The 13,773-nt window shown below is 38.7% G+C and overlaps 3 protein-coding genes across 3 annotated transcripts in view; 2 read left to right on the forward strand and 1 right to left on the reverse strand.

Moving 5' to 3' along the window:
* The window catches only part of LOC144647133 (uncharacterized), a 172,793-nt gene that overhangs the window by 50,078 nt on the left and 108,942 nt on the right, over window positions 1-13,773 (reverse strand). The window lies entirely within an intron of this gene.
* Window positions 564-5,760, forward strand: LOC144647084 (uncharacterized). Its single transcript, XM_078506828.1, has 3 exons — window positions 564-982; window positions 3,037-3,336; window positions 4,449-5,760. The coding sequence occupies exons 1-3, from the start codon at window positions 854-856 to the stop codon at window positions 4,857-4,859; spliced, it is 840 nt and encodes a 279-aa protein (XP_078362954.1). The 5' UTR covers window positions 564-853; the 3' UTR covers window positions 4,860-5,760.
* LOC144647560 (TNF receptor-associated factor 4-like) overlaps window positions 7,726-13,773 on the forward strand; it is a 9,927-nt gene continuing 3,879 nt past the window's right edge. The window contains exons 1-5 of the mRNA XM_078507353.1: window positions 7,726-7,815; window positions 9,039-9,271; window positions 10,574-10,622; window positions 11,536-11,640; window positions 12,393-12,554. Coding sequence (XP_078363479.1) covers window positions 7,750-7,815; window positions 9,039-9,271; window positions 10,574-10,622; window positions 11,536-11,640; window positions 12,393-12,554 — 615 coding nt within the window. The 5' untranslated portion in view covers window positions 7,726-7,749. The remainder of the gene's footprint in view (window positions 7,816-9,038; window positions 9,272-10,573; window positions 10,623-11,535; window positions 11,641-12,392; window positions 12,555-13,773) is intronic.

Consider the following 13,773-nt stretch of genomic DNA (forward strand, 5'->3'; position numbering starts at 1 on the left):
AGTTTAACTTTTGAAGGTTAGTTTTTACACTGTGCAAAACGGGTACAAACTTGTCGAGTATTTTAATTCCTAAAGCTGTTTACAATCCATTTTTGCTAAAAATATAAATTATTTTCGTTAAAGATTACGAAACTTAAATGCCTGCCCTCTTATCTTTTTGTCGAGTCTTCATGTCCGGTTTCTTATATCTTCTTTTGAAGACCAATTTTCACAATTACACAACGTTTATGATATGACGTAAGGGATACCTGTTTTATCACTGGGCGTATCTAGGAAGCTATACGCGCTAAAACCAACTGATAAGAAATTAAATATTGTTCTTTATTCTCATGCATACCCTCGATATGTCTTTCAAAAATTTTGACATACAGATATCGATTCATTACACACAAAGCGCTGAATGGCTGAATTTTGCGGCTCCATTGTCTAACATAATTACACAGAAAAATTCTTTTGTCATACAAAGTCGTGAGCTATTTGAAAGTGATAGCTTAGATTGCAATTCAGCACTTGAAAATTTGATCTTTGATGAAATATTCGAGCGATATTTCTTTGTGGGAGTTTGGGACGAACTCAGACAAAGGCCAAGCGACCTCTGGTGTGCCATAAATAACAATTTACGCCTATTTGCACTGACGTAACAACAAATGTTTGCGTTCAATTGAATGACAATCAAGTTCGGTTCCGCCAAACAAAAGGGAATTTTGCACGTCATTAGAGTGCGAAAACTCGACCATCAACAGATGTGACAGCGAAGTAGACAAGAAAAGCTTTCGTTATTTTGGTCATTGCTCGCTGTTTCGCGGCTTTTATTTGACGAGCGAGCGCGCGCTTCGTGTCTGAATCGTTGGCCATGGCTTTCTCTCCTTACGGAGAGTTTTACAATCCTGGAGATCAAAGCAGGTTCGAGAATATGATGAAATTGTTGCTGTTCTTGGAAGCAGAACTTCAGCTCAAGGAGGAGATTATAGACTTGTTGCTGGTTTGTATTGTACAATTTTGATAGCATTCGTATCGTATTTATTGTGAAGCAGCTAAAGTACACAATCTAAAATACGCGCTTTCATTGGGTTCGCTTTGAAGCTTTCGTTGTTTAATACTGTAATACTCGAGCCATGATCTTCCAATCTTTTCTCTTGTGGACGTGCTCCTTAGACGGAAATTAGAATCTATACCTGTATAATTTTATTCTCTCTGTTCTCTATTGAATGGAAGAACTTGGCCGCTTTCGCTTTTTTCGAAGCGACATCGCTCGTCTCTCGCGACGTGGCTTGTCACGTAAGTAAGCTTATTGCAACAAGTCGTGCATGATCGATGATGGAGGAGCGAATTTATGTAAACTTCGCGAAATCACACCAGCCGATTGCATTCATAATTTATTTATTAACTCTGTCTTGAATTTACTCCCCGCGGAAAGCGTCGAAATTTCAATCGCATCATTCAACATCGACTTAAAAATCTTGATTTGATCACGAAGTTAGCCAGTCGAAGATATCGAAGACGGTTGATACCTTGATTTTAGTTTTTCGATAGTGGTTTTATTAGATTTGTTATTTTATACTAGCTCGGGAAACCACACGCAAGCTGCTCGAAAATGTTTGCCGACATTTGACAACTAAAGTCTAAGAAATGACTTACTTTCTGTTATGGTCGCGGGCAAATTCAATTTACAAATACGTGTTGCCTGGGTGGTCAATAACTGCGGATGTATGGTTGTAACAGGATTTGGGAACGTTAGTTTTCCGTTCGAGATAACAAAATCATTCATGACCACGCTATATTAAAAGTCAATCAATATTCTGTTTAGGAAACGTGGAAAAATTTTGCGCATACTTTTTGTTCCTACTTCAGTTATAACGTGAGTGGTTAATGGCTTCTTATCGCCAATTCAGGAAAACCTTGAAAACCTTTATCTAGATTTATCTGCTCTAAGAATTCCGCAGATTTTAAGGTTTCCATGCAGATATTTGCCTCTATGAAAGAGAAATACCGTCCAGATATCGCCTTGTTTTTCAATTATATTACAAAGTCGTAGAAGTTATTCAAGCGATATTATTAAATGACTGATTTGTCAACGAAGCGTTCCCGACAAAAGGTCATTAATTTTGTCTTCATTTCTCTCCATTTCATTGCACTAGGAACGAGGATTTTGTCAACAGTTTCGAACGCGAAAAGCCTCATTTTCAGCCCGGTGTCAAAAAAAAAAAAAAAAAAAAAAAAATTTTAAAAACTGTAAGATCCCCGTTGGTTTGTTAAAATTGTGTGCATATTTTGACCCCAAGGGCTTTTTATGTCGGCAAGAATTTTCCATTTCCTCTTTGTCTTCCTCAAGTGAACTATTGATCTTCATCAAATCAACGTTTTGAATACTTCGAGTTATTTTAATAGCGGGGGGTCAACAAAAAAAATTTATATCACGTGCTGGAACTCAATGTTTTCCAACATAACTAGCGTGTGATCAAATCGATTTCTTGTTGTTTTCACAATGCAAAGAAACCATTGGTTTTCGCAAGAAAGGATGCGTTTTAGCAGGAAATGGATAATATATACAACAACATCTGGTAGCAATTGTTCGTTCTAATTAAAATGTCGATTTTGAATACTCGAAGGGGTTTTAAGTGAACCTTTCAAGCATAAATCATTTACGAGGCATTCACTAAGATTTAGACACAGTTGTCTATGTTTTCTTTCCAATACAATCCTCCTTTTAATGAGCAGCTTTAAAACTAATCCGATTTTGTTCGCAGACATCAAGCGTTCTTTTTCACTGAATCACAGTGTTCGCTTGAATGCTTTCTGTATCAGTCTCATCAGGCAAAGGTTATGCTAAAGCGTTTTTTATTTATTCAGCTTAAGTGATCATTTAAAATATTTTCGTTTCGTAATTGAAGTATGTCTAACGATTGTAAACATAAATGATCATAAATAATGTTGACCGCGATCAATTCGTGACGATATAGCGTGGGAAAAAGAGTTTAAAACATACACTAAGAATATATTTAATACTGTATTGTATCGGCTAATTTTGTCTTTTAGGAAGACGAAAAAAATCAGGATATACTCAACGAAAAACTCAGTCAGCTAAACCGTAAGGAGCAACATGACCCCGTCCTAGCCCTGGGGCGAGATAACGTCTACGAGGAGGAATTATGGGAAGAACATTTTGACGAATGGGAGACTGGTAAGGACTCCTCGTTTGATCACGTGGTCAAAAGCAATGCTAGTCAGCTGTGCGCAGTCGCCGCTATGAGGACTATCGAAATGGCGCAAGCGCAGCATCTGAAGTATATTAAGACTTACAGGTCCCTTGAGAAAACTGGGAAGAGTTACAAGAAGGTATGTACTTGGACAATTCTGGCATAAATCTGGGTACTGGTAAAGGCCCGGTAATACGGAGGGCAACTTTTTTGAATTAAACTTGTCTCGCAACATTGTTGCATTGAAAGTTGAACGAGTTGTTGCCCGTATTACTACCGCGCGCTCAAAACCTGATCTCTCATACAAATTTTAATGTTGCAATTTGAAGCGTCATGATTGCACAAAGTAGAACCGGAGTTCTAGACTCTTTGACTTAAAATTTTCTTCAACTTGCAACACCGAAATTTGTTGCGAGCCAAGGTTGAGCGCGGCTAAGAGTAATACGGGCTACAACTGGGGTCAACTTTCAATGCAACAATGTACTGCGAGACAAGTTGCGGATAAAGTCTGCCCGTATTACCGGGCCTTAATTATTTGGTGTATTAAATATCTTCCAATTAGGACTGTCCCGATTGTGCTCGTAAAATGCTGGAAAGTTGCTCACTGGAATGCCAAAAAAGTTGCTAAAACATTACCCAAAAATCCCAAAAGTAGTTGCTATCTAAATTATTAAATATTTTATATAAACTTTAATTTTAAAAAAACTTTATTTTTAGTTCTTCGCAATAATTGCTACATTGGTGAAGGAAAATAGCTTGAAACTTAGCTTTAAAGAGTTGCTCACAAATATTTCTGAAATTATAGAAGTCTAAAGAAACGAAACAAAGGCAGTGGACGGGTTATGTGTTTAAAAGGTTGATAAACATTTAAGAAATTCGCATAATTTGAAGTTTTCTATGATATCGCTGACTTCTTCGTGCTTGATATGTGCTATAAACCTATATTTTGCTTAAAAGTTGCTCAGAAAGACAAAACATGCTCGAGGTTGCTAGAATCGCAAAAAGTTGCTCCAAACACCAAAATTTGTTCAAACGTTGCCGAGCAAAATCAGGACAGGCCTACTTCATATGCTGGTTATAAGCCCCAGGCTCTTTCAAATACGTAAGGCAGAAGGGGGAAGCTTGTCTCTTCAGCTAGGAATCTTGAGGAAAGTAGATAAAGTAGGAATTTTTCATAATGCGAAAGACTATTAAGTCACTTCGACAATAGCAAGCCTCTAACTTATCGTTATTGAATAACATTTCTTGCAGTTAAAACAGCAGTTGACTGCTAAGGAACCCAAAGTCGCTGTGCAGGAAGTGGTTCGAGAGCCTGAAACCGACTGGGAAATCAGGCAACTTGAAATGAAAATCGGAGAATTGCATCTTCAGATCGACAGCGAACGACAGCGAAATGAAGATCTGGAAAGAAAAGTCGAAGAACTGAACTCGACGATAAACAAGGAACGAAGAAAGTGTCGAAAAATCATTGAGACACTAGCGAATGAGGTGGAAAGGCTCACAAATCTTGTAAAAGCACAAGGACGCAATGGACATCATTTAAATGGATTGAAAATGAATCATGATAGACAGGAATCCATCAAAATGCCGGCATCGAACAATCATGTCAAGACTTTTCCAATGTCCAACAATGGCGAGATGAAACAGTTCTGCGTGTTATAGAAGGAAATGCTTGTATTTATGAAGAGTGTTTTCAACTGCAGTCGGGGGAATAAGTGCCAGTTTTGACAAATCTTGGTCGAAGCACTCGAAGAATTTCCGAATTATTTCATCCAATCAAAAACTAGCGCCAGCGCTCACGAGTACTCCAAAAGCAATCGCGCGTACAAACACGTCATGGTCATGTTGCTTAGCAACTTCTGGGACGAAAACCGCGGGCTCAGTCACTTCTCGGAGAAGTGATGTCGTCATCAACTGGCACTTGTTCCCCCGACTGAACTGAAGCTTTGTACAAATAAGAATATTTTCTTTGCACATCGTTTACCCCAAGTTTAATCGGGTACGTTTTAAAATTAAACGTTTACACGGGCACAGGAAACCCATTGAAATTCCTATTTATGTTGTATGATGTAGAAGTTTTGCCGTGTTTCTGAAAGAGTTTGTATGATTTTATCATTATGAAGAGACAAGATAAATATAAGGATCTATAAAGAACTTTATTACACGTTTGAAAAGACAGTTCACCATCCACTGACAAGAAATAGTTACATTACACTTTTAAATGTTTCGTACAATATGCCCCACATCACCCCAGTGGCTAAAAGCAATACGTTTGATACGTTCAAATCTACCATTAATCGCAAGAACCGAATATTAACGAGCTGCCTTCGTCGTATCGACGAGTGAAACTCGGCTCTAATCGTCTACAGTCGTAATAATGATTGACAGCAGTTAAAATACCAACCGCTGGTCGATGTTTGAACTTGCCGTTCGCGTTACATTTCATAACTCAGTCTTAACCATCGCGTACGTGCAAACTTTTACATGGTGAATAAATTCATTTTGTCAAACTGTACAGTTATTGAGCAATGGAAGTATAAAATATCACTTGTTAGGAATCAAATGTGTTTGAGGTTCTAACTTTTTAGTTTGTAAGTTAAACCCCATTGTGTTTAAATGAAAGCCCTTGAGCAGTATTCTCATGTGGTACTGTTTATTATGCTGTACAAGGTGGCTCTAAATTTCAAGTCTGTGGATATATAAAAACCCCTCTCTCACACAGTGGTCAAACGCCAGGCGCGTGCGCAATTCCCGCCAAAATTCTCCATACAAAGTCTTAAATTTTCCGTAAGCTTTCGCTTTAAAGCCAAAAGTTAACGCCATCCCTGAAAAGTTAAGGTTTATGCGCTGCTATGGATGGAAAATTTGATAATTGATCTGCACTGAGTTTCCCAGCTTGAAATTTTCTTTTACTGTACGTAGTATTTCTATAACAACTTCTTACAAAAGTTTGCACACTTTCGAGCCGAATTCTAAGAAAAGTTCGAGGCGCTGAAAAACGGAAATGACGTCATTTGCGTTGACCCCCTCTACTCCGCAGAGGGTTCACAGCCGCACACGCAAATTGACGTCACATCCGCTCGCCGCCTCGAACTTTTGATCGAAAGTGGGCAAATTGTGAATTGTTAAAGAAATAGTACGGTGAAAGAACATTTCAAGCTGAGAAACCATAGAAATGAATTATCAAATTTTCAATCCATAAGCGGGTATAAACCTTAACTTTCCAGGGACGGCGTTAACTTTTGCTTTAAAGCGAAAGTTTTCGGCAGGTATGACTTTGTATGGAAAATTTTGGCAGGAGACACAGAAACTGCGCACGCGCCCTTCGTTTGACCGCGTGTGCCGGACTCTCTGCACTCATTTCGTACGTCAGCGGTCATCTCCCAGAGAGCCAGTGAAGAGGAGAGAGTAAAACCCCACTGTATGACCATTGAAATGAAAGCTAATAAGCAGCACTTTCATTAGCCTGATTCAGACTTCCTCTGTGCTCGCCTGCGCCAGAAGGGACGTCTGAACACATTGAGCCTACTGTTACTTTCATGTGGTAATGTTTGTTATACCGTACAAGGTGGCCCTAACTTTCAAGTCTGTGGATATATAAAACCCCAATGTGTGGCAATTCAAATGAAGCTATTGAGCAGGTACTTTCATGTGGTAATGTTTGTTATACCGTACAAGGTGGCTCTAACTTTCAAGTCTGGTTATATAAACCCCACTGTGTAACCATTCAAATGAAAGCTATTAAGCAGTACTTTCATGTGGTGCTGTTAGTATGTCATCAATTTAGACAATTAAAATTAAGGATTTTTTCAATTTTAAATTTTTGCACGGCTGGAAAATATATATTAAGAGTTGTTTTAACTCAATGAGCCTCTCAATTCGTTTCCTGTCTAACTTATTAGTGATGTACGTTTCTCTTATCCGAAACTGCAGAGTACTTAAGCTAGTCTCAAAATAAAATTTTTATTCATGTCAACATATTAAAGCCCTCACTGATGTAGGTTTTAAGAATTTTGCGGTAAATCACCACTATACCACTAGTAGATGATATCCTATGTTGTCAACACCTGTCCGCTTGCATTGTTTTGTAAATCAAATGTTTATCACCCTTAAGGATTAAAGAACATTACTAGGTAAATAAATCTAAAATACTCTTATTGCCGTTTTGTACACCTTACACTGAAACTTCGAGTGAAAAATAAGTCCACCGTAGAAAGTGTTCATCAATTCAGTTCTGGTTCCTTCTTTTATCGTTTTACAAACTGCAAACTATTGGGATAATTAATCATAATTGCTTTCAATGTCTTCTTCAATCTCTTCAATATGATTCTGTGAAAGAAACAAGAACAAATAATGCTATTTCTGTCGAAGGCGTTGATTGGTGCGTTGGTGAATAGCCAAGCTCTGTGGGCGGCAGGTGACAGGGTCATTAAAATACGACAACTGTGATTGGCTGTTGATAAAGAAACTAAATTAGTGTACCTTTTCCAGCGCTGTTTTGCTTGTTACGTTCGTTGAAGTGTGTCAATGGATTCCGTGCTCTGAATTTCAAATGGAGCGGAGAAGTGAAGGGCAAATTTTAGCGAACGAAGTTATCTCAAAGCTTAAAATTGAAGAGGTAAGAACATTCATTTTGAAAACGTCTCAGACAACGCTATTTAATAAACAAATGCAAGAAAGTGTTACTTATTAAAGCAAACTAAGATTGGCTCACTTAATGCAAATACAAGTGTCTCTTTAGTTTAAGCTTGAAGGCCATACTTTAAAGTTACTATTTAAAACAATGTTTCAGTATTCCTCTTGTAAATCGATCACTTTCATTGTAAACAATTCAAGGAAATTTGCTCTTATTGTTGCAGTTTGGAAACAGTGATTTTTTTAGTGTTCAATTAGTACCTATTCATTGTCAATTCTTGGTCGCCAGGTCAACAATCATGTTGGCAAAATATGTCCAAAGATTTATTAAACCAAAGTGATCGATATTTAGCTTTTTCGACCCGGATTTATTAAACTTTTGATGGCTAAAGAAAAGCGACAGGATACTAAGTAAGTAGAAGCTAATTGGAAGAACCACTACATTATAAGATAAAGACATCTGAATTATTTAGACTTCCAGCCACTGCTACTGAAGTCTTTGATGAGCCGCTTTTATTTGGATGTTTAAACTGAAGTACCTTTTATCATCTAATACAAGACGACTGCATTTATTACGAAGGAGACCCTACACGGAAAATAAAAGAGAAAACGTAATGTAAATGCTATAAGTGCAGGGTAAATTGATTTTTGTTGCGGTTATTGTTGTTGTTGTTGTTGGCAATAGGTACTTCAGTACTTCAAACCCCGGGGTACTCCCTATAATGACCTATACGGGGAGGCTCCGCCCGAAAGGGGTACCTTTTTAAGGCTTCAGGAATATAAAAGGGTAGGGATTTCACAAGTTTAGGTATATGAAAGGGTATGAAAATCTGTCATTCAGGTTTTTCAAAGAGTCCTTTAATTAAAATATTTCGAACAGATGTAATTTATGGCTCGCTACATGAAAATGACAAGAAAACGTCATGTTTTAAGTCTATACCATGTCTTTCAGTTATATGAAAGGGGTACCTTTTTTCATTAAAAAATATATGAAAGGGGTACAATTTCTGTCAAATGGTATATAAAAGGGTATGGGGTAAGAGCTCGGGGCGGAGCCTCCCCGTACAAAACTTTTTTGGGTACCCCACCCCCCCCCCCCCCTCCCCCGGGCTTCAAACATTTCCACAAGCCCGATGTCCCTGCCTTCGCACTTTCGATCACGAATCTTCAGAAATCGTAACTTCAGCATTTTCCGAATATTGGCAGGATTTCACAGCTGGAAAATTAAAAAGTCCAACTAACTCTCGACCAACCAGCGGTCGCTCCAGCCCAGGCTCTCCCAGCCAACTACAGCCGAGAGAGAAGATTAAGGTGACATTCGTTTTTCCTTTGGCTGAGAAATACCAATGTCCCGTATGCAAGGATGTGCTCCGCTATCCCGTGCAGTTTGAAGAATGCGGGCACAGAGTTTGCTCTGCGTGTTTTCCCACGATATTGAGGTGAGCTCATTTTATACTTTGTCTCATGATTATCCATTTTGTTATTAAGACTTGAAGTTGCATCATAAAGAGGGAATTAATAATTTACGTTACAATTTATTTTCATTGTACACAATGGCGACGTAGACATGGTACGAAAATTCGCTCTTAAATACTTCACAGAAATTTCACCGATTTTTGGTCTAAACTATTCTGAAACTAAAGGTAGGCAGCTTAATCCATGAAAAACGTTATCTTTGAACCTAAGGATGATATAACCTTAAATTGCGGGGAGGAATATATCAAACCACGGCTATAAACATCGGTTTTTCTCGAGACGCATGGAAAGAACTTGAAAAGTTTAGCCTCAATTTTTCAAGTTATAGCACATTTCCATCCGAGCCATCCATGGCCAGAAACGCTTGTTAATAGTTTCAGTGCTTTAATATAGCAATTGTTAATAGAAATGGACCATTATTATTAAGTTTTCTAAGGTTTTACTACGAGGCAAATTTATACTTTGGCTGTTCAAAAATCTGTTAACATCAGGGACGAAGCCCCTTTTTATATATGCCACGATCAAGGGCTTATAAAAGCCGCTATGATATCCTATTCAAAGCAGACCGTAAAGACAGACCGCTTTTGTTGTTATTAGAGGGTCTTTGCGGGCAGATGTACACCTGTTGAGGCGGCTTTGAACTCAATCAAATGCAGCATAACGGTGTTGTTTGATGCTTTAAAGATGTGTCAAAGTGGTTAGCTTTGACGCGCCGAGTATAAGCGACAGAAGGCCCTCAAAGGCTGTATAAAAATAAAAGTGAGTTGGTCTATGAGATGCACGTCGTTCATGACAGGCATTACAAAGTGTCCTCATTAATAAAAGTTTAACAAAACACACCAAAATCTGTCAAATATAAAGTAATATGGAAATGCCAAATAGCACAGTCAAACATGAAGTACTCATTAAACAATGCTTGCGTTCAATCCTGGACATAAGTGATTTGACCCGACTCACCACGGTTTTAGACATAAAACTCACAAACTCTTTATTCAGAGCCGGTCTGTGCTTCGCCCCAAAAAGGAAATCATTATATTAAACATTGTGCGTTTAGTTTAATCTGTTTACAATTTTTACATGAATTTGAAAAAGCGACACCGCACATCAGAATCGTTTACAATGTTAACAATCAGTCCAAAACACGACAAAGTATATCGGAGTATATCAGCACTGACTCGCTCTGTTAGTGCAAACAAATGACCTTAGACTTTCCTGCTGTATGCGGGAACGTATTTAAATCTCTGATATTGTTTTCTTGCTTTCAGAGTTGAGCCACGATGCCCAATCGATCAGAATCAGATTGATAAAGATGCGGTAAGTGAACATGGGTTACATTTCTAATCTTAGATGAACAGTAATTGAATTTCCCATACAATGGACATGTGTTTAACTGAAGTAAACTGAACTGAATAGATAGCATTCTCTTAGCTGGCTTGGTACGGGAAAACGAAGGGCTCTGGGGACATAGGATTTTTGAATTAATTCGAATTTTTTTGATTGGCTGTTTGGAACAAAGAATTCATAAAAGGAAGTCGAAAACATAATACATTCTTTTGAAACGTCATGACTGCATACATGAAGACTGGAAGTTCTAGAATCTAGGACTGGAAATTCTGTGTCCCCAGAGTTTCCCTTTTCTCGTGCCAAGGCCCAGCCGGCTAAGAGAAACGAAAGGGCTATGGGGACGAGAATGAATAGATAGTAGACAGATAGTAGTTACTTCCCAGTAGTCTCTCACGAAAAAAATTAAGACGCGACGGATGAGTGGGAAGGAGGAAAGGGGTAATTCCCATCATTCCCCGCGTACTACTAATCGGTCAAGGAACGACTGAGGACGAAACTAATAAACCTCGTCCCCGGGGGCATCTCCGCTTTCAAGATAGGGGTTGCGTATTGCAGTAATATTTCATCTCTTAGTCCGGCTTTAACCTAACATGTGCTGCTCGCACTAAAAACAAAACCACTTGTAATCTGTCTTTTTTATGCGACTTTTCATCTTCTGTCGCCATGTTCACTTCTTGGTTTTGGCGCTTTACGTGAACGTAACAATTTCAATCTAGCTGTTTTAGTTTTACGAATTTCTAATATAACAGTGACGATTTTGATCACAACATAGAACAATTTGTGAAAAAATAAGTGCAGACGAAACTAAAATCTGTTATTGTACCCATGCAGAAGTCCAGCCATCCGAAATGATACGTCAAAAAGTTTTCTTCTTTCTTTCCAGGCATACGTAGACAAGGCGTTTAATCGCGAGATTTTAGAGCTTGATGTCAAGTGTAACCAGCACGAATGGGGCTGCAAATGGGAAGGAGAATATCAAAATGCTAAGGTATGTGAGAAAAATGTTGTAGACGCTACAAAGGGGCCGATAACGGAAGATAACTAAGGTAAACTAACACGAAACGAAACACGAAACTCGCCTCGTGGCGTACCGCATTCTCTTCCCCAGAGCCGTTCCCTCCGTCCCTGTTAGCCGGCTGAGCCTTAGGCACGAGGAACAAGTGGCTCTGGGGACACATGATTTGATTGGCTTAATTTTCCAGATTTTTAACAAAGGGAATTTTAATCTTGCCAATCAAATCAACCGTAGTAAAATCCCTCACCGCAAGAGGATTTTAAAACGGTTGATTTGATTTGCTAAATTTTAATTTCCTTTGCTGAAGATCTAGCCAATCTAATCATGTGTCCCCGAAGCCACATGTTCCTCGTGCCCAGGCTTAGCCGGCTAAGAAGGACAAGCGGCTCTGGGGACGAGAATGGGCGTACCGTTCTAACTCAACCCCAGTCTCTCCCACATGACGAAATTGCCGCGTAACTCCTAACCGTCACGATGTGACTACTTACAGCAAGGCGCCCAAAAGTGTGACCACTTTTAATTTATTCACATTCTTTCGTGCAGATTTAATCCAATCAAAAGCCGTGGATAGCTTGCTGTTGACTTCTGATTGGATTAAATCTGCACGAAAGAATGTGAATGAATTAAAAGTGATCACACTTTTGGGCGCCTTGCTGTAACTCAGAAGACATTTGTCAAAGGACAGAACACTTGCGAGGCGTGTTAAAACTATTCCTTCTTCTTAGGAACATCAAGATGCCTGTGAGTTTGTCGACATGCTGTGTTCTTATGAGTGCGGTGCTAAATTTCAGAAAAGATTTTTCGAGAAGCATGTCGACAAAGATTGTCCAAAGAAGATTATTATCTGCCCTTACTGTGATGATCGACATCTTAGAGAGGATAGAAAGGTATGACTTACATGAGGTATGAAACTAGTTTGACTTCATGAAGTGTGAAACAATATACAGCTAATAGACCTCTTTAGCTACGTATGTAAATTGTCCATTGTAGATCACGTGACGCTCTCAAGAGAATTGTTCCTTTGTCTTTCTGGAAATTATTCGTTCATTTCCACGTGAATTTGTTTAAATTTGAAAGAAATAATTCTCAAGGGAAGCATCACGTGGTCTACAATGGGACAACAAACAAACGAAGCTAAAGAGGTCTATTCGGAAAAAAGCACAAAAGTGGACGCGGCAAGACCGAAAGAAGGCATTGGTAGACGTAGAGAGCTACTGCATGTGCTGAATACTAATAATATGGCGACATGACAAACGCGAATTTGCACGTTTTCTTTCTCTTAGACACCCTGAAATTTAGAAGATTTTTCAAAACTCAAAGACATGCGACAGAAAAGTAAAGCTACATAAAAAGGCCTCCGGAGAGGAAAACAAAATTTTCAAATGCAAAAATACAAACTTGTACATTGCCTCTAGTCCAATATGCAAAATTCAAGTGAATACCCAGACCATCTTTCGGTCTTGTCGCGTGCACTTGTTTTGCTTTTCTCCGACAACCTTTCTCGAATTAGCTGTAAAGGTTAGACTTTACATTCAGTTGTTTCTTTATCCCTCAGTGGACCGCATAGGCGTACTAGGCGGGGGGACGAGGGGGGCTGCAGCCCCCCCAGTGCCAAAATTTTTCGAACAAAACGCTAAGAATTCGGGCAACAAGCCAGAGAAAAAATAGAAAATAAGCAGACAAATCTCAAAATTACAATCAAAACGAATTATATCAACAGAAAAAAATACTGGAAATATACCGAACTTTGTGGTTCAAAAGTCCAAATTTCTCATTAATCTGCTTTCGTTTCCTCTTGCAAATTGCTATAATTATATTCGATTTTCTCGCAAATTCTGCACGATTCAGCTGCAATCAGCTTTACCATAGTTTGAACGTTTGCGAGCGGTGGCGCGGACCCAAAAACAAAGCTGCGATACGGTTACAAATATAAAGAAGCTAATGCTTTTGACTCAAATGAGCTCAAAACTTTCAACAATATGTTTCAACCCGTTGATCTTCTACATGTTTCACGCATTTTAAATAACTTTCAAGTGGGGGGAAAACAATGTAAATTGCCTCCCAAAATACTTTTATTTTTGCTGAACTAAAGTGAATAAATAAAAA

This window comes from Oculina patagonica, chromosome 3, assembly GCF_052425735.1.
Source record: "Oculina patagonica isolate OP01 chromosome 3, crgOcupat, whole genome shotgun sequence".
Taxonomy (NCBI): Eukaryota; Metazoa; Cnidaria; class Anthozoa; order Scleractinia; family Oculinidae; genus Oculina; species Oculina patagonica.